The sequence below is a fragment of the Anas platyrhynchos genome, chromosome 14 (genome assembly GCF_047663525.1).
Source record: "Anas platyrhynchos isolate ZD024472 breed Pekin duck chromosome 14, IASCAAS_PekinDuck_T2T, whole genome shotgun sequence".
Lineage (NCBI taxonomy): Eukaryota > Metazoa > Chordata > Aves > Anseriformes > Anatidae > Anas > Anas platyrhynchos.
The window spans coordinates 14,401,333-14,425,094 of NC_092600.1; the positions used below are offsets into that span (position 1 = coordinate 14,401,333).

The following is a 23,762-nucleotide window of genomic DNA, read 5'->3' on the forward strand; positions in this document are numbered from 1 at the left end:
CGCATCGTGTGCCCAGTTTATAAGGTGTTCTTTAGATCTTACTTGTAAGCTGTAACAAGGGATGTGTTAGAAGGGAAGTTTCAAAAACGCACTCCAGCGCCCCAGGGAGTCAGCAGCCTTATATTAAAGCAAGCCCTAAAGTCTGAGTGCCAAGTTACGAGGGCACACGGTGCTCTCCTTTTCAGCGTGCCAAACTTCAGCTTTCAGCAGAGCAGCTCATTTAACCAGCAAACTGACTGCTCTGTGCGCACAAGCAGCTTGTATGCAACCGATATTTATTTCCACCCTATGACAAGGAAAACCGGAATTACAGAACCCATTAGCTTTCAACTGAGCCTTTTAATGCCAACGTTGAGTTGTAAGGTTATGGAAGGGTTCGTATAGCAAACCTGCCAGAGAGGCAGTGGCACGGCTCAGCACTGAGCCCTGCAACCATTTGCAAGGTAAAACGGAGAGACTTTTCCCCAAATTCTGCTCCCCATACACATTCATGTGCACATGTGCACACATGAGTGTGAACCAGTCCACAAGTTTTGCAGCTTGTAAAATTTGACTTGGGAGCAATGATTCTAGTTTCCTTCAAGGACCGAAGTGTAAGGTGAACAGCTGTACTAATTCCTATTTGTTTCAGGTGTTGATAATGATCACCCACTTACTGTGAAGTTTTCAAACCTTGGCACTTCACAATACCAAAAAACCACTGCTCTTTACTAACTCCATCGATCCTTTTCTCAGGTACACAGCACTCCTGGAAATCAAACCCTTTGGCTGCACGTTAAATAATTTCTCCAGCTAAGCTTAAATGAAAACAAAAAGCTGCTTAACAAAATGATTTCCTTTCAGATCTAGTTCCTGCAGTTTAAAAGTGCAGAAAAATAAAAAAGAGTTGCAAAGAAAAAAATTGAAAAATCTATAGGAAATATTGGTATGAACTTTTGCTCCCTGATGGCCACAATAAAAAAATCATATTCTGATCTAAACAGTGGTGAAATGTTCCTAAACACAAACAATATAAGCAAGCGTGAAAAGCACATGAGATCAATTATTTACATAAAAAAAAAAGAAAAACCCAACCCAATGCCGATAGCTTCTAATTGCACATAATAGCATTTGTACATTATGAACTAATTGACTTACTGCTTAAATAGTTCTAATTTTCGTTAGATTTTGCTTCAATTCATTTGTGTATTTCATCAGCCCACACAGTGCCTCGTACCCGCCACAGAATAATGACATTAATTGTTCCACAGAAAATCAGCGTGGCGAGCTTACGCGTGAGCTTCAGACTGGAGTAGGGATTTTGTTTTGGTGCACACTGAACTCTTTATGTCCTCTGACAGGTGAAGACAAATTTGCTGAATTTGCTGGTTTAGATGCATGTGTTCATCTTCATTGTGCCACAAGCCATTTAAATATGGGCAATAAGTCTCTGTAACTATCTGCTTGCTTTTTCTGTAGCGGTGGATGAATTAAATCCCTTTTAAACAGTGTCATAACGTTTTGCATTTTTCCCCCCTCTCCATTTCCAAAGACCTGGAAAATTTGTACTTGTAGAATTCAAACAACTATCAGTATTTCATTAATGGTTGCTCCATCAACCATTATGTTGCACATTTTTTATTATGTGCAACATGCTTAATTTCCTTGTCATATTCATAGCCTAAAATGCTCATTTTTACTCTTCTTCCACTTTGTTATCCATGTCGTCATAAACCTCCTGTGTTGAAAAGAAATGTATAACATTTTGTAGAAAAATAGCAATTTTATTGTTTCAAAAAGATGTCATATAAAATTTGCACTGGTTTTCAACTCATTTTCCAACAAATATGAACTCAATCAAAATGAGCTCAGGGTTTTTTTTATTGGTAAGAGATGTTTTTTAATACTATATGCAGAACTGAGAATCATTAACTAATGCAAGTTCAGAAGGAATGCATATTTATTTTGTTCTTTGGTTAAGTACTGTTTCTACACCATTTTGTAAAGATACAAGAACAAGATAATAAATTTTGGTAAGAAAGGCTGAAAATGTTTAAGCTAAGGCTGATTTTACATTGTTTTCACTATTACAAATCCTTATGTTTATGCCAGAGATATAAAAAGGCAGAAGTTATCTTAAAAAAATAGTTTTCATAAGGGACAAAATCTAACAATTTAACAGGGTCTCAAAACTTTCAAAGTAGTTTTCTTAGCCAGTGCTCTGGTTTCCTAAGTCAATGTCAACTCATCATGTCCAAACTGCCGGGATCCGAGGCGCCTTCGCTGCGCAGAGCTTCAGCCATGTCTCTTCGAAAGACTGACATATTCTGAGTGAACCTGGGAAAAAGACAACCCAAACATTTCATTAAATGAGATCTGATACTGAGGTATCGGTTTCAATAATTGGTAAAAGGAATAACTAAAATCTAAATTAAACTGAAAAAAGAACAGAGGAAAATGCAGAAACAAAATCACTAGGTGCCCTCAAAACCCAGTTATATAAAATAATAATGAACTTACTGGCATGTACGGAAAGTGTTATAAACTCATTTCAGAAGTAAGCTGGGAAACAAACGCATCGAGAAACCTTTTCCTCTCGTGTGACTCGGAACACGTCCCCTCTCTCCCAACCTCCAGCAAAGGGCTCTCTGGGACATGTCAAGAGGGTGATCAAGTCCAGGCTATCTTAGACCTACCTCCCCCCCCTCTCTGAGTACAACCTGTCTCTGTGAAATGTGGCACCATCACCTATCTGGCACAGAATGATTCACAGAAGCATTTCCCAATAGTTTTCTGCTGGCATTTGTTGGATGGGAAATTTGTCCAGTGGCATCAGACAGGAGACAAGGAGAATTCTGACTCAGCTTTTATGATGGCCCAAATCTGATCTACTTCCCTGGGCTATCTTTACCTGAAACGAAGCATTTGATTGCCATTTATCACATACCCGTGTATGTGTTTTGAAAATAAAAAAGATATTTAAAATGCTAGAAAAGTATATTGCACCCTGCATGTAGGATCTTCAGGTGTTCCTTTGTTTGTTGCCTCAATGCTCTTTGCTTTGTGTTAGATGTTGCTGGCTCACTACAGTGAGGCTAATAAAGTTTCCCAAAGAACAGCTCCTTAGGGCTCCTTCCTGCGAAGGGCTGTGCGGACAGGTGCTTGCAGAACTGACGGGATCTCAGGAAAGCTCTCTTTGCAGGACTGGGGTAATAACCCTTCCCTTCCTGCTTGCCTCCACAGTACTGTACTTCACGGGTAGGTGTAGCAGCAGTGTGGTAAACGGGGGCTCACTGTGTGTGGAAATACAGGATGCAATTATGAGTTCATTCTTTATTCTATTCATAATTTTTTACTTTTGAGTTTATTTCCTTACTAATGGAAATTGATTTCTGCTCAAATTTAAACAATCACGGTTAAAAGAAGCCTCCTGTTCCCCAGCAGAACTCTGAAAAGGATTACAAATCATGGGCTGAAAACAGAAAAGCCATCGTATTAACTCATGCTGCCTGTTGGGGAAGTGATGGCTTAAAAGTCTTCCTAAGTTAGACAGGCGGATGCTACTGAGACAGACGAGCTGCTCGTTCGACCAAATTATCCCTAACCCCCTCACACCTGCACCCATCCCTCCCTGCCTGCACTTCCACAAAAGCTCCCTGAGAGCTTCCGCGCCACTGCCTGAGAACACTCCAAAGAGCTCAGAGATGAAAATCTGTATTAAATCTACGTGTATTCCAACCTAAGCTTTGCCAAATCTAGTATCTGCCAGCAGCCTCTGTCCGTTCCTTGAACAGGGGGAGCACAGTCAAGAACTGGATCCCCAGCATTGTCCAGCACCCCAGGTGCCTGCCTGGAGGTGACAACAGGGGACCTCAGCCTCCTGCCCATCGTACTCCTTCCCCCAGCCTTGACTAGAGCATCCAGCGATCCCCCTTCTGCCTTAACGTCTGTTGTTCTGGGAGTACAGCAGCTCAGAGAACCTGCACATCAAAGTCTGCTTTTCTCAGAAAACAATGTTATCTTAAGGACTTCTTGCCTTCAATAAATAGCTATAGAACTAAGAAACTACCTCATTCTAAGAACAAGTTTTACTCAGTTTCTCATTTGTCCTTTTTTTTTTTTCATTTTATTCTGGAAGGACTTTTCAGTCAAATGAATCCCCCTGGAACTTACAGCTGCGAGGTCAGACCACGTCCTACAGCCCACCACTACCAGCTTGGATTTAATTTGTTCTAACAGGCATTCTTCTCCTTCCTTGTGGGCTCTGTCTTTTCCCCATTTTTTTTGCTGATCCATAATACATACGAATTCTGGCAAATTTATTGTTGACAAGGGTGCGATCTGTACTTTTCTGAGTTCACTTCCAAATCCCTCTGTCTCTGACTATCATCCACAGTCAAGCCTTAAAGAACTTATTTTAATACTGGAATTTAACAGGAAAATGAAAAAAAAAATAAAGATGACCACAACTAAGGCAAAATTACACAAGAATTAAAAAAAAAAATAATTGCCAATTTTTACACTGAAAAATAGAAAAGAAGTCATGGACAAAGCGTCACCAAAAGGTTTTAGTCTTCATTTATCTTCAAGACATTTTCCAGTTTGTTTCAGGCTTTCCAGGAAGCCCCACAGTCTGGGCTTTGATTGCCTCTCTCTACTTTCAAGGTTTGTTTTAGTTGAATAATGCACGTGGAATATGAGAGAACAGCTAGCTGGTAACAAAGAGCTAGCATGCACATTAAATGCTGACAGACTCACTGCTTCTTTTGTGAAGCTTCCATTCTGTTTTTCAAAAGAGGGCAAGATCGGGTTAATTTGTGATTCATGTTAAAAAAACATCCTTGCCATGTTTATCTCCAATGTATAAGTGTCCCCTTCTTATTCTGTCATTTCACAAACAGTTGCTTAACTGCATCACCGGCAAGACAAGGCTCTGTCAGGACAGCAGTACCAGTGAAGACTGAAGCAAATGTTTTGTCAGAGGGGTTTAGGGTTGGAGAAGGAGAGGCTCTGAGGCTTACCTGCTGAAATAAGGCAGTTTTGCCCAAGTGAAAAAAGCAGCAGCTGCAGCCTGGCAAACCATGACTTTGGGATTAAATCCAGAAATACATCTCTGACCAAGAATATACATAATTATAAAATGTTCAGACTCTGTTAAGTCTAGGGATGAGTTCTTTGATAGGGTGTGATCCTTCTTTCAAAAGGAGATGCAGTTCACGGCTATCTGGAATACTTCCTTACATTGTCACTTTTTCCAGTTTCCATTTCTCTTTTGTATTTTTCACCTGCTTATGTGTTATGAACTTACCTGTCTCTGTTCTTTACCAAAAGGTTTTGCTCAACTCCTTCCATGAGGTTCCTGAAGCACTGGTCAAGGACTTCTCGTTTGCTGTCAGGCTGACTGTTTATCAAGGTTGCCCTTAGCTCACTGAAGTACTATGATAACAAAACAGAAAACATTAGAAATGTGATTTGGTTATTTGAAACCGGAGTTACTCTCCTACACCTGGAGCATTCTTGAACAAATGCTTCGCACATTGCCCTCTGTGCAAGGAGCTTGGCAAACAGCAAGAACTGGGTTTCAGAGATTGCCTTCCTGAACTGCACCAGCTTCAGTCCTCTGTCATGACTAAAGTTTAGTGATGGGCCACATCAACAGTGGCTCTGGGTCCAACACATAAAGGTTCCAACACATAAAGCCACCTAAGAGAGGTGACATACATGTTCTCTGACTACTTTTTAAGGCTTTTTTAGAATGGTGCAAATTTGTGCACCTCACTGTGGGATCTAATCCACTTCAGCGCTGTGATGAGACAGAATCATCTTTGCTTCTTTAGAGGCTAGGTATTCTGTATCATTTTCTATATTACTATTCCCATTATATTCTGGCAGATCTACAGACCAGTTGAAATAGAACTTTTTACCACCTTAGGACAAATTTTGGTTGAGTCTAGAAATATGGAATAGGAGGGGACCTCCAGGGTTATCAGCTGCCCTACTACTATAGCCAAGGACGTCATATAATCCTGTTTATTTTTTATTATATTGGCTATGTCAGTCAAAGTTTTATGGCCTTGGGCATAAGCACATCCATGGTATGAACACTGATACAGGCAATTATTCAGAGGAGAAGGAATCATTCTGATGAACCTGTGCCCAAGTACCTGGCAGAGATTCAGAGCAGTCTGATACTGCAGTCGAGAAGGCTATTGCTGGTATTACTCTACCCCGTTTTACAGTACCTCTTCCATGCCTAATCATTCAAGAGGCAGAAGGAATTGGATCTTTGTAAAACATGCTGAACAACTCTCAAGTTAAACCAAGTTTCCCATCAAAAATGCAGCTTTCCTGTACACATGAAAAAACATGGGATAACAAACAACAAGGTAGTAAAACTGTAACACTCTAACTCCAAGCCCCTGACAACTCAACAGGATTACAGAAGTACAAATCCCTTTAACGTCTGCTTGGCAAATTACCTGCCCTCAATCCAGTTCCTTTCAAACCAGAAACATCCCGTGTTACACATCTCTGTCGGCCACTACAGCAGCACTGCAAGTGAAGGCAGCAGCAGATCAAATAGCTGGGTCCCAAACTACTTAGGAACTCAAATTTTAAAATCACACGGGAGCTGGTGTAAAAGATGAAATATCTGCTTGCAACAAACACGTTCCCCAAAGCCTTGTCTCAAGGTGACAAACACAGAGTTCAATTTAGAGAAGGCCACAACCCTGATATCTCCTCTGGTGCCCACAAGTCGTTTTCAAAACAGAGGTGTTCCAAGAACACCTTCAGTCAGCCCCACAGCATCGCCAGCACCCTTAGCTAACAGCAAGGAATTACATCTTTGCCTAACATCGGTGATTGCAGCCTCCCCTGTAGGACCCTCCCATGGCCTCACTGCCCCAACACTACGGAGCTGCTCCCAGCACTGGGGTTTCTAGGGCTTCTCTGCAATAACATCACTTTTGCCCGTACACTCAAATGCCTGTGGTTGTCTTCTCTGGCTGAGGGACAACAGCAAGGAGATGACACAGTTGCTATGTTATCAAGATATAAAGGGCTCTCCCTGCCAATTCCTTCCCACTAGGATTTAAATTAAACTTGCTGCTGCACTTCAGTATGGGAATGATGTCAGGAGCCACCAGCAACCATCCCATTTCATACTAAGCTGATGCTGTCTCAAAAGATTTAGAGTTGTTTTAGGGTGGACTCTAAGCAAAATTCCCATTTTGGCATAACTAAGCCTATTGGGACAAGCACGCATGAATCCCAATTTTTTGAGTCCCTAAGTAAACCTGCTTCCTTCCCTTTGAGATGAATTATTGGCAAAGAAGATATCATTAAAACAAAAGTAGAAGAGAACAAGCAGTAAAACGTGGTTAATGTGTGCTTGCTATCTCAGGAACTGTAGAGACAGAGACCCTACCTGAAATAAAAGAATCTATTTTCAATAAATAAACCAGCAGTGTACTGAAATGAGCCAAGAAAAGATGACTTTTACAGCCATATATAAGTACATTACCTCCTCTTTTCTGAACACAAAATAATATCCTTGATGCAAAATGGGCAATACAAATATTGTAAATTATATTTCCCGTTCTCCACCCTTCCAAAAGAAATGCAAGACTTGTTCATAAGTAAAGGTGCTTGTACATATCCATGTCGGCTAAGCAAAACACATAATCATTAGAACTAGTCTAATTTCAGTAAGAAGAATATTCCGCCAGTCACAAATTTATTTCTTATGATTTACAGCTCCATGGTTTTATCTTCAAGTGAAATATTTAATTTCTTCTTATACTGAAGCAGCTAACATCAAAAAACACATAATTAATATGTAGTCAGGCTAATACTTAAACACTATAAATCAGAAGCATTATATAAACAAAAGTGTCGTCTTGAACAAGATTGGGAATGCACAAAACTACTTATTTCCCACTTTTATAATGATGCAGTGACTCAGAGCAGATAGAAAATGATTAGTTTTCCTTCCAAAGTAGGAAATATTGCTTCCATCTGTAAAGTATAATATTGTGATGTCATAAAGTTTTCCTAAACACTGAATTTGCCCTTATTCCCTCTCAATCATTTTAAAAGAACTGCTCTCTCTTATAGAGCTTGGATTTAAATCACAATAACACACCAAGAAGATGAATGACAGTGCTATTGGATATGGCTAAAATTGGATCCTTCAGCACAGGTGAATGATGAGACAGCGCTTCTCTTCTTGATATATTTTCTTCTTCTATTAGTTTCCTTCCATAGCTGGGATTTCAGTTTGAATTTTAATGTATGCGGTTGCTGCTAATCTTAGTGTCTTATTTTTTTCCAGCACCCTCTTATTGTATAGACAATTCATTCTCCAAAGCAGTAATACACTGAGGCTTGTGACTGCCCAAGAGATAAAGCAATTCAGAATAAAGTTAGAGCTAGCTCTGAACTATGGAGAATACAACAGGTCAATATCTTCAGAAACAATGCCTTGCTATACAAAAAATGCACACATTTAGATCAACTCGCATTCATTTACTCAGATGGTTTCCATTTCAGACAATATTGTCTCTATTAAGCCACAAGGGAAACATGATGGGTATATCCAAATTCATAGTTTCAGATTTTATTGAAAGGGCAAATTGCAGAGTATTTCCTGGTTTACAGATCTGCCACAGATGAACATAATCCAAATTGCAATCAATGCTGGTACTTAAGTGTAAGAGCTCAGATAATACCCTCAAAGCTAGTTGTTCCTGTGAAACCTTTCAGAAAAAGAAATTGGTTAACTCTTTTTCTAGGAAGCAATTTTTCTGATGTGATTTGCACAGCGTTCCTGTTTCAAATTTCTATCTAAAAGCCAGATGACCTTGCCTATTATTTCTGCTTAATTCTGAAACAGCAAAGATGTAAAATCTATTTAAAAATGTTCGCCATATTTGCATGATACAAGGTTGGGTGTAAAAGTTGGGGTGAAGTTTGAGAGGATTTTCTCATCCTAATTAAGCCACTCAGCTTTTGTGAACAAATCCGTAAAATACCTATACAGTAGATGAGCTGATTTCTGCTCTCTGTTACTAGTGTGAGCTGAGTTCCAAGGAAAGAGATGGAGAATTTGAAAGGGCAATGGGCAACTTTGTTTTACGTGAAATAATGATTTCAACTACTTGGGCACATGAGGAGCAAAACTGGTAAAATTCCTTAAATACTTACTTTCTCGTTGAGAAGTATAAGCCCAAGCAGTGGTCTTGACACAGACCATTGGTTTCTGCAGTCCTCAAAAATGATGGTGTTCATTAGGATTGACATCATCTGAAAGAAAATTCAGACAGTTTACGTGAATATGGATACTGTTACTATACTGCGTAACTTGGTGAGTGGGAAAAAAAAGGAAACCTTTACTAACTGTGCTGAAATCTCATAGATAAGCAATGGTATCACAAAAATCATTCCTCCAAACACTTATTTCCATAACAAAAACCGCCAAGTGAAGAAACTTACAAAAACAAATGTCAAAGCTTGGCTCCGAAGTTGTAGTTAGAGCAGTCAAAATGAACAGGAATTAAGACTCAGAGTTTGTATTAATTCAAGGTACAGACTTGGACTTTACTACAGGGATCTGCTGCTTTGTCACACGACTTCTGGGACAGTAATACACACGTGACCAGTAATCTATCATAGTCACACATTAATTTCTAGGTGCTATTCAAGATTCTGTTTTTATCATGTCTGTCTACCTTCTTGTACAATACTGCAAGGTATTTAAAGGGAATCTCTGTTGTGATGAGGCAATCCTGATTACAGCAAGGAGTCTATAAATCTCTATGCCACTTCCACAGAAGTTACAAATCCAGCCTGTGATTTTGGATGTTTCTGTGACTTAATTTGGACATACTTCTGTGACTTAATTTACGGAGCTCTGCAGTCGGAATAAAGCCACTTGATCAACTTTATAAAGCACGAAGACCTATCAACTTGTACATTTAAGTTCTTTTGGCACACAAGCAGAAGACAAATAATTGGTTTGCTCGTCGTCTGGCTGTAACCAGAGCCCTCAGCTACCACCACATGGGGTATTCTCCCTTGGAGGCCTCTGCTGGTATTGCTCTGCATCTTTACTGCCAGTGTGCATAGCTAGGAAGGGTAGGAATTATTTTAGGGATTTGCACAACTTTTGTAAAAATAAATTACAAAGTTACTATAGAATCCATTTAAAGACAAAATCCTCAAAGTCATCCTGGAGATACGTTAGTCCGAAATGCCAAGGGCCATAACATATACGAATCTAAAAACATTACTCAGAGATTAAACAGAGTGAAAATTTGTAAAATGTCACCCGTAAATAGTTTGACTCACATTTATAAAATATCTACACCCTAAAACCAAACAGAGAGGAAGTAGAAAATCATTAAATCCTTTCTTCTAGGCCAATGAGTAGCTATGAGCAGGGTCTCCAGAGAGCTGCCACACTGCAAACTAGCCTGTAATAACTGACCAAGGCTAAGTCAAACAGCATGTTTCACTAAATGAAAAAGATGAATCCTAGCACTACAAATCACCTGCAACAGAGATATCCACAAATTATTTGAGCTTTCAAGTTAGGAACATACAGACTGGCGTGGGAAAGGCTGATTTTTCTCCTGACTCCACAGTCTATAGATCAGGCAAAATATTTTCCATTACTCATAGAACAAAACCAGCTCTTTGCAACTAATGCAAGGAATTCAAATGTCTCCATGCAGGCATCAATAGGTGCTTACCATCCAGACATGAACAATAATTACAACTCCTTATAATTCATTCACCTCCAGATTTTCCTCTGTGGCACCAAAGCCAGCTGTTAGGACAGAAGCGTTTTTAAGTATTGAAACAAAATCCCCCAGGCTGTAATTCAGTCAGAGCACCAAGACTGACGTATCTGTGTTTCTTATAAAAATGCACGTACAAAGACTTTCAGTGTGATGCTTAATCTAAAAAGGGCATGTTCAGTGAACAAGTTCACAAGTGACCCAGAGGGAGGAAAAGTGCCATTTCTTCAAACTCCAGCATCACCAAACAACTTAGATGTCTTTTGGGTCTCTAGCCCAGAAGTGCCATGAAATTTCAAATGAACTGCAAAGTGAATATCCTGGGAAAGTTTTTGGCCTATGTAAGGAAGAGAAACCACTGTGCACCCAGATTCACCAAGGAAACATTTGTCTCTGTGCATAAGCAGAAGAGACACCACGGAAATAAGCACGGAATGGGATGAATGTTACAATGTGTAAGAACAAAGCCAGCACAGAGCAATCTGCACAATGCTAACTACCAAAGGCGTGCCTTAGTACTGGCCAACCAGGAGAACAGCAAAAACTTCCCTCCCAGCTCCAAGCTTTTCCTCTGACACAATCCCACCGTGGAACATTTGTAGTCTCACTTCTCAGGGTTACTGAGAGAACCCTTTCAGAAATCAGTAGCAGTGCAGGGAGCTCTGTGGCATTCCAGTCAGCTAGGCCTCGCGCCTGGGCACACGGATGGCTGGTCCCACGGGGGTCCACCCGCCGCCTCAACCAGCCGCAGTCACCACGCCGCCACTGCTGATGTGCTCCACATCGAGTTATCTCCAATTACAGGAACTTCTGGGACGAGTGGTACTGCCTCACTAACGCGAACAAGGCCGTAGTGCCTGCCTGTGAGCAATCCAGAGCAGATTAATGCCCTTCTTGAAGAGATGTAAGATAACTACTTTCGGAGGTGGACAATTTGCAATTCCATCACATCGCCTCTGCAGATGTCTTCTAGCAAGGGTAAGACAAATCCATTAGGTGTACAGGTCAGCATGAGGAGATGCAAGCATAAAATTGAGGCAATCCAATCTATCACACCCAGACCTCTGTCTGAGGCTGTCAGGAGTGCATTACAGCACAACCCAATCAGCAAGTACTGTGCCTAATTCCTCCAAGACGAAGGGCACCAAAATCCAGGTAATAGCCTTAAACTTCCTTTTCCTGTTTTCCACGTTTCTCCATCACAACTATTGCTAGCGCTTTGTTTTACTGCATAGGTTTGGTTTCCTGTGCTATTTCTGCATGAGCCTACAGCAAGCTGTTTGCATTCCAGATCCTTCACTTTACAGTACTGCTGACACATGCCAAAAGAGATTGTGCCTGTGAACAAGCAGTAGATCGCCCCTGCCATAAAAAACTTAAGTCTAAGTGATGCAGTCTGCACAAATTCATCTGCAAGGCAACAGAGCTAGTCTAGACGAGGCTTGTGGTACCTTATAAAGAAACTTTGCCTCAGCAGACAGCACATTTATTGATGATGTACCAGACTAACTCTCTCTCAGGTAGAAGTACCAGCCTTTCACTTAATTTCACTAATTGTCCCACCCCTAGCTCTCTACCTTTTCCACATGAGAACAGCCTCTTCCTGTGTTGCCAAGTGACATCCTCATTGTCCTCCTTCAGACCCCACATGATCACTATTTGGCTCTGTTCCTGCTATCTTGAGTCATCGGGAGAAACAGGTTGACCCACGCGGGGAAATTTCTAGATATCTGACACACAGCTCTACCTGTATGCCTGTTTTTGTTGTTCCTCTGTGTTGTTCAGATTACAAAAACTGGAACTCTTTGGCCTTCTGAAGGGGCCTCTGAAATAATGTGCCTCTCTCTTTGTATTTTATTTGCTGATGGACGTTTTCATGTATTTGCATTTATGATGCAAACCACACAGAAATAATAACCACAATGTTATGAAGACGAAAGCTTGCCCAATAACACGAAAACGAGGAGGTGAAGGCAGTTCCCAGGCCAGCAGCACTGCCCAGAGCTGCCCTGCTCGGTCCCAGGCCGGCAGCCAGACCAGTTACATGAGCAAGCGCCCAGCAGCGGCAGTGCTGTTTGCATTCTTATTTCAGTCCTTTTGAGAACTGCTGAGCATTTTTCAAACATTAGTTAGCTTCAAACTGAGCCAGTGAGATACATTGGTGTTACCACTGCATTTTACAGAAGCGTTGGCTAATTGGAGAACACAAAGCAGTATAATGGCAAAACCAAGCAAGAGCCCAGTTTTTCAGCCCCAGGTAGGGGTATTATCCTAGGTGAAAAATACCCTACTGGCTGAAACTGAAAGGAAGACGACTTCTCAGATCCTGCCCCAGCAGGTGTGGGGCAGGTTCAATGCCGCATGCTGACTCCAGCAGAAAACAAGCTCTCAAGGTGGGGAAAGAGGCACTAAAAAGGCAGGGGGTGTGGGAGCAGATAATCTATTTTCTACTTAGTTCAAATTGGCAACCTTGCCTCTGTTCTCTTATCTTAAACATAAGGCATCACTTTATCTGGTTCAATAATGTTTCTCCTGACACATTTGTTCTGTACAAAAGAAACTATTGACAGAAGAGGCAAGAGTAAAGAACCATTCTTCCAATAAATTAATTCTTCAGAGCCTCTTTTCCTTCAGAGCCTCTTTCTTTCTTGGGTGGTGGAGGAAAATGTTGCTCAAGACACCGTTTATTCTGAAAACTTTTTCTAAAGAAGCTGGAAAAGAAACTGCCTTTCCTTTTTTTTTTTTTTTTGCTGCTTCATGTTATCAATAGTGTGGAACTTGCATCATAGCAGGTCCCATAACTCATTTCTCTCTCCCATATGTCGGGATGAATATTTTATTCTGCTGCAGCTAATCACATTTTTAACATAAAGAACATTATGTTAACACTGGAGACAGCAGCATGTAATCCTTGACAAAAGATTTAGAACGGTCGAAAAACATACACAGCTTTTAACAAGACCCTTGGCTGCTAAGAACACGTTTTTTCCACTCAGATCTGAAGAAGATTCAGGTTTTCGTTGTTTAGCATACAAAACTTGGTAGGATTATGTCTATAGCTTCAGGCAGTCTGCTCTTAATTTAGGAGCTGTGATTATTAATTTAAATGTCCTTTAGAGTTCTCAGTTCTTTCAACATCATTTCTTTCTATATCAATAAACGGATCATCATTTACTAATAATATTAGGAAGATTTAAATGCTCCAAGATTATTAAATACCTTAAATTTTAATCTGTTGTTTTAAAATATTTATTTTACTAGAAAAGCTAACTTTCAGACTGATATTTTTGATGTTCAGCCTTTGTTCAAGCTAAAATTTCCAGTGGAAATAAGAAACTAAGCCTTGTATTTATTACAAGAGTAAGAACGAGTCCATTATTTCTGAACTAAAAAACTTATAAATTGTCAGAAATAGCAAGTTGGCTGGAATTTCAAATATGTAGGAGTTTAAGAACCATGTGCCTTGTCATCCTTACTTTGTGAAATGACATTAGATCAAAAAAGATCTTTAAGTATGTTGCTTACATGTAGCAGAAGCGACAAGGGCTGTCGTGGGCATACACGTGTGCTACTGTCAGGACCACTGGCCTGCCACAGGATGTGACCCCAGCATCGTGCTTGCTGGACACCCCACAACTTTCTCCTGTTCTGTGGCTATTTTTCTTTTTTTTCCAAGTATGGGAAGAAGGGAGGACTTATGGCAAGAGAGAGAGAGAGAGGAAAGAGGGCAGCAGACAGAAAATCCAGACAAACCATGAACCTGGGCTGGTGCAACCACTGTACTCCTTGGAACAGCTTTTGTACTCGGAGCCTTTTAGGCTACCCTCAGAACAAGCTTTTCTTTCAGCTTATATAGGCAAGATTCCCCCAAATTTCTCTTCACAGAATATGGTATTCTACCCTATCTATACATACTTCCTGTATGTATGTATAACTCAATTAAACATTAATAACTAAAATTTCATGATTCAACAACTGAAGCTTCAAGAAGCTTCAGGAAATATTAAGTCTAAGAATAAGATTGTGCAGGACCCAATCTTATATCTCAGTTTGGAGTAGTTCAATTGGTTCTAGACTTTTTTTTTTAATGGCAAAAGGTAGGGTATAAATGGTTGAAAAAATCAGGGCAGGACATCTGGGTGACACACTGCATCCCAAAAACTAGTATATATATGCAGCTGGTGGACTGAAATACAATGTGAGTGTCTGTACCTTTCACAGGCGATTCGTACCAGTTAGATGTTATGTTGTGCTGGGAGGGCCTTTTTTTTTTTTTTTTTTTTTAAACCAACATTCAGAAGGGATGGAAAAAGTGGTAATAGATGTAAAAAAAGGAACGGTTACAGAGCATGGAGCTTGTCATTTCCCTGAGTATGTCTTTAGAACTGGCCAAAGGGTTGCAAGTATAGGAGTGCTCACTTGAAGTAGGTCCAAATCATGAGCCAGAAGAAATAATCATACAATAAGATTGTACTAACTTATGTCAAACCTGACTTTGTATCTGAAAAAGAAACATAAGCACATACTCAGAAAGAAACATTTAGGATGATAGCTTAAGGCTAATGACAAGCACCTGCAACGCGCCCAATAAATTTGCTATACCAGAGCCACTGCAAGCGGCTTTCTATTTCTTCACTGCTAAAATGAAGCTGGCACAATAACGTAGACCAACAGAGCAAAGTAGACTCCTCAAAACTAAGGTTTACTTTCAGTGTTTCCTACCTTTAGTCGGTAGTGACGTGCCTTTCAAGCAGTCGACAGGATGACAAAGCAGCTGCCTGCGCTACGCTAGGATGTAACCACCGCAGAGCTGGAGCATGGGCAGCAGCTGCATCCTGCACACAAGCTGGTCACGGTGAAACACTTGGTCCCATACTCACTGGTTTTCAAACAGAAATTTTAAACCCTTTCCTGTAATTTGAGGACATATTATAACATGACAGACTGTGTTCTTTTCCAGTTGCATCTGTTTATGTGTAGATCTACGACACTGGGGCCGTTCTCACCTATCCCTGTATCCTAAGGGAGACCCTGCTGCTGGGTGAGCTGGCATCCATCGGGGTGAAGAAGAGATGCCAGCTGACTGTTACAGCCTCGCTGACAGCAAAGCAGTGAGTCTCGTGTGACAGAGCAGATTTGCCTAGCCCAGGGGTGGCTACATCACGCACTGGAAGCAGAACAGTTAACTGCGGCAACGCAGAAGACGGCTGATGAATGAAATACCTCCTCTTTCTGCAGGGAGGAGGGGATACGTTTCATTAATTATTACCTTCCAGGGTATGCTGACTTGCTTCTGTCTGTGCTGAATTTCATGTAAACCCTCTGTTGAATGTCACATACTCATATGCTGCCTGAAGTGCTAGATTTTGTATTTGGGTATCTGGTGCAGCTGACAGATGTTTACAAACTCATGTATCTGCACAGCTTCTTTCTGCCTATCCATCTGTGCTCCCTGATAGACAGAAAATTATTCTACCTCAGGCTGGAATAACTTATGATTGTAGCATCAACTTTTATTCTGCATTTTTAGGTGGCAGTATTCATAGATTTTCAGTTACAGATACTATAGTGGTCATTCTGAATTAACCTGAGCTGTTTATTTAAGATTCAGTTATTTCTGAACAAGTGGCCATGAATATCCAGCACTGCAGCTGTTTTTAGAGATGACAGAACTGTGATTAATTGGGGCTTTTGGAACGTACACCTTATCAACTTTGCAATTTAAACTTCAGGTTGGTTTGGAGTAATGGCTGAGCTCTTTAAAATCCTTGTTAAAAAAAAAAATGCATTCATCTTCCTGCTTTTATCAATAAAGAGGAAGCCAGGTCCAGATCTTTGTGAAACAGTCTCATCTCAAAAGATCATCCTTAGCGTTCCTTTCCAGCCCTCAGGGTTAAGAGTCTCTCCCTTCTTGTTCAGCCAGTACTCATCTAGAGGTGACAAAGGAAGAAGTCCATGTCCACTACCAGCACCTCTCAACAAATGACTTATTACAGATTATTTAATCCTCTTGGGAGGATAGAACAGCAGTTTCACCTACACCAATGCCTTCCAGCAGGTCTCTCTCTTCAGGAATGCAAATGGTCCTACATCTACATCTTCTAGTCTTCCTCTCAACTAACAGTAGGGCTTACAGTGTGTACATTCCTCAAACATGAGCTGCTGTCACCCTTCAGTCCTGTATGACTGAGCTTCTGAACAATTCACTGGTGTGTTCCTTTACACTGAATGCTGATGGTACCACAAAAGCAGCAGGGGATTTTCCATGTTGCAGCAGCATTTCAGCATAGGAATTGGGATCTTTACCTGTAGGATGAGGTTTCTGAAAGCTCTACTACAGGAAAGCCTACCAAAATGCCAGTCAGCTGGGGAGGGAAAATGAGGTCAGAAAATGCTAGTACTGGAAAAACAGAATTATTAGTCTAAAACCAATTTGAAGCTAATCTCAAACTTAACTACAGAAACATTCTGGATCTGTAAAAAGCTGCATATGGAAGGAAAGGCAGAGCACGAGATCATCTCCAAATCCTTCTTCCAAGGAACCTGACGGTATCTTGCACTGGGCATGTATTAATCCCTGCATCTGAGCATGCTGATGCCATGTGGAAGCGTGCCCAGCGCAGCCCTTGGGGACACAAACCCCACGCGCCGAGCAGCAGCCGTTAACCCGCGATGAAGCTCGCACTCACCTGCAAGCCAAGTCCCGCTGGGCATCCCTCACGTAATCCACCTGGCCTTGCAGCAGTGCCACGGTGTGCACATCTTTTACGAGAGCCCTGATGTTGCTTGCCACGAGGCAGCTGGGATTTGCAGGCGGATCAAGTGTGGGCTCAAACTGTGTGGACGTCTGCCAGCAGCAGACCTGGAGGCGTCCCCCACACAGCAACAGTAACCAGTAGTACAGAGAAAATTAGAACCAGGGTAATTGTTTTACCCATATTTACCTTAGTTTAGCACAGATACGGATATAATCAGCAGGGACAGGGAGGCAGGCTGGCCTTTTAAACCACACCATGAAGGCAATTGGGGTTTAAGAAACCCACAAGCGTGGCTCTAACCATTATTCAAGGACCCTCCATAAAGCAACGTGACCTGCTCAATTTGAGCAGCCTAATTGCACAGAACTTAAAAAGGCTAATCACAGTATTAATTACCGATTGCCTAACGCACTTCAAGCCTCTTCTGTTTTCAAATTGTTCATAAACCAGTCCTAATTTCTACTGTGGAACAATTAAAAGTGTTTTCGTTATCCTGGTGAACTGAACTGTAACCAAAGCCGTTGCGAATAAACATAAAAGACAGATGATAAAGATGGTAATAAGCATATTGCTACTGTGTCTTGAATAGTCACCAACACTTCTTAGTGAATATCATCTTTCACAACAACAACAAAGGATAAGAGCACAAGGCTATTTCATGCAGTCATCAAAACAAAATGCACTGAATATTATATTTCATACTAAATACATTACCCTGGCAGTTTGACACTCAACATTTCAATAGATATTGCGTCTCTCTCAACATTCTCCCTGAATTTCTGCAGATGGACTTTTAAGTATCAATGGAAGATTACTTTACTTGTCACACTAAAAAGATTTTAAAGGATGGCTGCACACACTTCATTTTTAATTTTTTTTTTTTTTTAAAGGGAAATGAATCACGAATTGAGAAACATGGTTATACTGAAAGGTCAGATACTGTGCTGTGCAGGAGTCCTTTGTGTGTATTGCTCCTGCAATAGCTAGCTGCCTCTTGTCCCTCGTGTGCCCAGCAAAGCATTGCAAAGACCTGCTGAAGTAACACTGCGCTAACTACACCATCCCAAGCTAAGCTAACAGTATTCCCAAATTGCATCAAACTGTTGCAATTTTTTATTTTTATTTTTTAAAACTATGCATGCTCCTGGAGATACATAAATACAAAATAATCTCAACTTTCAGTGAAAAGAGCCACAAACGAGTAAACACAAGGACAAAACCCCAAAGATTTCGGGTTTCATGATCTCAGAGGACTCCCTGAAAACCCAAGTATCTCTGCGGACCACAAAAAGCAAAACGGAACAAAAACAAATAAACCCCCACAAACCAAAGGCAGCAACCATTTATTACCCTGAAAAAACATGGATTTTGAGGTACAATCCCAGAGTCCTGAGAACTAGGTTAAAGGGTTACAACAAGGTTATGCAGAACAGGTATTTAGTGTACGCCAGCCAACTAGGAAGTTTTATGCAACAAAAGAGCCCCCATCACCTGCCGCCTACCTTTTCATCTGCTCAAAATGAACACCAACGAGGTCGGAACGCCTCATCAAGCACTGGATCTCTACACGAGCATCATCTCATCCACTTTAAGCCTTGGTGGGCCGCTGCTATCATATCCAGCAGCAATTAAACATCTTTGTAAGCCACTGCTATTCTAGAATTTTAAATTTGATTTTTTTAAATGGGGGAAGGGGAGGGTGTTTGTTCACCGAGAGTGAGTTTCATTACTCACATGGCAAATCTGCCAGTAGCAGCCCATGGAATGGATTGTTACCTTTCCCTATCCATTTTGTAAAGATATTGCTTTCTTCCAGACTGCAAGCATCACTTCTAACTGGATTTTGAATTATAATGTGAACTTTACAAAATTATTGGTGCTATTCATATCGCTAGTTAGATTCTATGGAATGGCAATATTTTTTGCCCTTCCCCTAACCAGCACCTCTTAGTGTTTTATATAAAACCACCACGGCCAGCAGAAATCGAACATTTCCAAGTAATGTAAAGTATTACATTGCACCGAGTAAACAAGGAATAAAACATTTTTATACTTCTCCTTAAACTTATTTGCTTTTTGAAAATATTTATGCAGCGCAGAAGGCATGAGGTTATTGAGAAATACAGCCAGTTCCTCTTCTTTAATTGAAACATTTATGGTTTTTGTTCTGCTAACAAAAAGCAATGAACAGTAATAACGTGAGATAAATATACAAGAAACTTATAGATATGATTGTAAAACAACATCATCCTAATGTTTTCATTTAATTACCCTGAAATGTATTCTATTTAATATTCATTACTCAAAAGCCAATTTAAAAGAGAAAGAGGTGAAGGGACTTATTCAGAAAGACGGACTGTCATTCACTGCAATAGTTATCTAATATACAGAAGTTAATAAAGCAGATTAATCTACAAGTCCCTTTAAGCCATCACTGAGTTTAGAACAACTGCCTCTTTGACCCTTAACCCTCCCGCTGTGCACCAGTAGCAGGTGCCAGCTGCACTAAAATGATGGCTGACGCATTTTAACGCAAAGTCTTTTCTTACTTTGCTTCTGACCAGCAGCTGACCCTGTAGGAACGATTGTTTCATGTGCTGGCCTAAAGGCTACATAAACCAGTAACTGATAAACAAAAGCATACATACACCAGCTGCCTAGCCCGAGGGTGCACATCCAACACTGACACCTCTAGCAGTTTGTGCTGCAAGCCGAATTGCAGCTTTTTGTTTCCATGCATGAATTCTGTACAATACTTGTTACATCGTGGCCCTAAACTTCTCTCCATCCCCAAAACTGTTTGTGTAAACTATAGCACAGCTTGAATGATTAAGAGGAGATGCCCAATTTGATTTAGCACCATTATTAAGAGCGTGAAATCTTCAGATACATCACTAATGATGATGCATTTTAACATTAAAAGTCTTAAAATCAAATTACTCGATTCACATGACAACGAATCACAACAGGGCTTTAAACAAAGCAGGATCAGAAAAGACACTAAGCTCATTAATATTGTTTGATTTCTTAATTGACAGCACTCATGTAGTGAAAGCTATACGTTTAGCAATATTCTGGAGGCTGCTGCCGCCTTTACACGTGTGCAGTGAGAAGCACGTACAGAAGAGTAACCTATTTTTCATGAAGATAAGATGACTTTGACATAGTTATTTTGGTGATACAAATTACACAACCACAAAAACAATCAGAGTAATGATTAAATGCAGTTATGTACATGGGAGACTACTAGTGCAAATGTTAACATATTTAAATGGGTTCCCTTCATTAAAAAAATTATATATGATATTAAACCATCAATCAAATCGAAACACTAGAGTCTCAACGTATTGTCACTGGTTAAAATAAATGACTTTGAGACTGAATTTTGGCTCACTCAATATGGTGCCTTTTCTGTTGCTTAGCCACCCAAGTCTCTGCTGGCTTGGGCTACAGCTGGTATATCTCCATCCCTTTCAATTAATAAAGAAAGTTATGATAGTATTGGATAATATTTCTAAATTGTGCTAAGAGGTTGAAAACAGATGTCCCAGGGAAAATCCCTTTCACTGCCGTATCAAACCTTTCAAGCCTGCAAAAGCTGAGCACTCTGCTCCTGATAAGCAGAGCCTTTTAACACATTTAATTTTAAGCAAAGGAACAGTTGCACCCGCGGGTTCGATCTGCTCTTAAAACTAAGCATATGCTCAAACATGTGGCTTAAGGTGCTCAGGCACTCAGCGCCTTGCACAACTGCCCTCTGTCAGTGCAATGCAGATTTCTTTTTGTGATGTGCTCATACGCAAGTGCTTCTGCACGTTTCTCTGCATAGGGCCAGGAAGGATGCAGTATGAACACATCTCCTCTGGATGTTTTTATTTCAATTACGTTGCATAGCTCTACACTAGCTGTATATGGCACTGAGGTTTATCGGAAATACAAAACCCTAACTGATTTTACTGCATAAGAGGGAAAAAAGGAAGGTGGCACTTTACAATATGTTTTTATTTTACTAGTAATGCTTGATTTTTCATTGCAACTGGCATCTTTACTTTCTGTTTTACATTTGCTATGCAGTGCTGCCGGGCTGCTTCATTTAGTGCACCTTTGTCACTTGCTGAAGTTGGAAGTCACGAGTGCCCAGCTCCAGCGAGCAGCCTGCATTAAGCTGCTGCACATCCTCCTCTTCCTGCCCCATCCTTGCCCAAATCCCTGCCACTTTTCCTCTACTGCAGCTCTCCTCACCCACAGCCCCCAGAAGGGCTCAGAGCAGGCACAGCCCCGTACCAACAGCCCTAAAATAACTGCTCAGCACAACCGCCCCCAGCTGCGGGCCCACCTGGGCTGGGAATATCACAGGTCAGATCTAATACAAATGTTTGTCCAGCATTTGAATTTACTAAAGCAAAAAAGTCCATGGGCTTATCCAGTACTTCTCCATACCAAAACTAAGAGTCTGATGTGTACAACACCACAAGATGAGCATTAGTGGAAGATAAAGGCAGTGTTTTAAACCCCCAAATTACAATTTCATTCATAGAGTGGAGCAAACACTTGCTTGAGCTGTTTTAGATGACATCAGAAAGTCGCTCCTGAAATAACAGCAAATGACAGTGGGAGCCTTTTAAAATTATTTATGAAAGTGCTTATAACACAGCAATAGCTGACTGTAATACATTTAATACTGCTTTCTACCCATATATCTCAAATTACTTTACACATGTTAATTCAGTTTAGTTGTAAGACATCATCACAAAGCAGTTGTTCGCAGATTAAGCTTGGACTAAACAGCTCGCCCTAGGGAGCACAGCAGAAAGCAGGGCTGCAGTCAGCAGCCCCTGTTGGCTTTGGAAGGACACCGCTACTTACACCTAAACCTTAAAGTTGTTTCACTTCTGTGCTTCCTATTGCTCCTGTCTTTGTGCAGTCACACCTACTTTTGCAAAAAAATAAATCACAGAGCTGCTGTGGGATGTACCTAAGCAAACAAAATATCAATTAATAGGCTTTAATTATACAACTCCACTACCCTAGGGGCTAAGAAAGACGTGAGCATCAGCCACGGATACACACCTATTTACTGAGCCGTATCCCGACGCCGAATTGCCTCGTTTACCAGTGAGCGAAGGCTTGGCTGTAACCTGCAGGCAGAACGGCCACGGCACCGCTGGGAGCCAACAGGTTCCCCTGCAGGGCCTCCAGCAGCACAGCCCCGCACGCCCTCGAAGAGGGGCTCAGGGCAGGGGCAGCGTGAAGCCCCCGGCCTGCAGGATGTGAAATGTCCTGGGGAAAGGCCCCAGTGGCTGCTCACAGGTGAGCTCGGAGGTTGCTGCTGCTTGCAAGGAGCAAAGCTGGCGGGGCTGAGCCGTGCTGCAGCTCCTCAGCTACCGGGATGACCTGAGGAGGGCAATTCCTGGAGTGCCCTTGGAAATTTCATCATCCAACTACTTCTGCAGATCCAAGGTGGAAAAACCCCATGTTCTAACTAGTAAATAATTGCAGTTATCATTGCATCAGTTTAGTCTAAAGAGCTGACAAACCCCTCTAAACTCTAAGCACAATTAGTCATTAGGGTCTAGTTTTTCAGCACTGTTAAGCAATTTGTAACCCATTGCTTTTAATAGGGTTATGCATTACTTAACCGACACAGATGTCTTGAAAACTGAAACCGCTGGTTATGAAGCAGCAACCTTGTTCATTAGCTTCCATGATAGTCAAATCATCTATAAAACCAGTGTTTAATGGCCAGCCGATGAATAATCAATGTCTCACTTTTCATCTGAGTGTGAAAATGAGAATAATCTAATACATCGTCCCTCTGGTAGAATGCAAGGCCTTGGGTTCCGCTTCTATTCAGGGCTGATTTATAACCCAATGGAAACCTGATGTAAACATATGATCAATGAGTCCCATCATTGCTGATAATAACCCCCAACCGGCCCACTCCCTCATCTCAAAAGCCATCCCTTTAGGCTATTAGTTTCGTCCAGCTAATCCTCTCTACTATTTCTGCCTGCTGCTTTTACCTTGGCCATCCGTTCAGTCCGGCAGACTCAGAAGTAATTTTATACGCAGCAGAGAGCGGGTGGAATTGATTTTTCACTCAGTGCTCAGTTCCCATCTGAATAATTATCAATTTTACTGCCTCATAAAGGGAAGAGTCAAAATTTCAAATCAATTCAAAAGAGCTTCTGAGACTACAGAAACTGTGCATGAGAATAAAGGT

The 23,762-nt window shown here is 41.0% G+C and overlaps 1 protein-coding gene across 8 annotated transcripts in view; it reads right to left on the bottom strand.

Annotated features, from left to right (window-relative positions):
• Positions 1 to 1,842: 1,842 nt before the first annotated feature.
• RANBP17 (RAN binding protein 17) overlaps positions 1,843 to 23,762 on the bottom strand; it is a 161,041-nt gene continuing 139,121 nt past the window's right edge. For all 8 annotated transcript variants that reach the window (XR_011803456.1, XM_027468264.3, XM_038186373.2 and 5 more), the window contains 3 exons: positions 9,187 to 9,285; positions 5,288 to 5,415; positions 1,843 to 2,316 (listed from right to left, as the gene is read on the bottom strand). Coding sequence is in view for 7 of the 8 variants with exons in the window: in XM_027468264.3 (XP_027324065.1) it covers positions 2,220 to 2,316; positions 5,288 to 5,415; positions 9,187 to 9,285 (324 nt within the window). In the remaining variant the exon portion in view is untranslated. The remainder of the gene's footprint in view (positions 2,317 to 5,287; positions 5,416 to 9,186; positions 9,286 to 23,762) is intronic.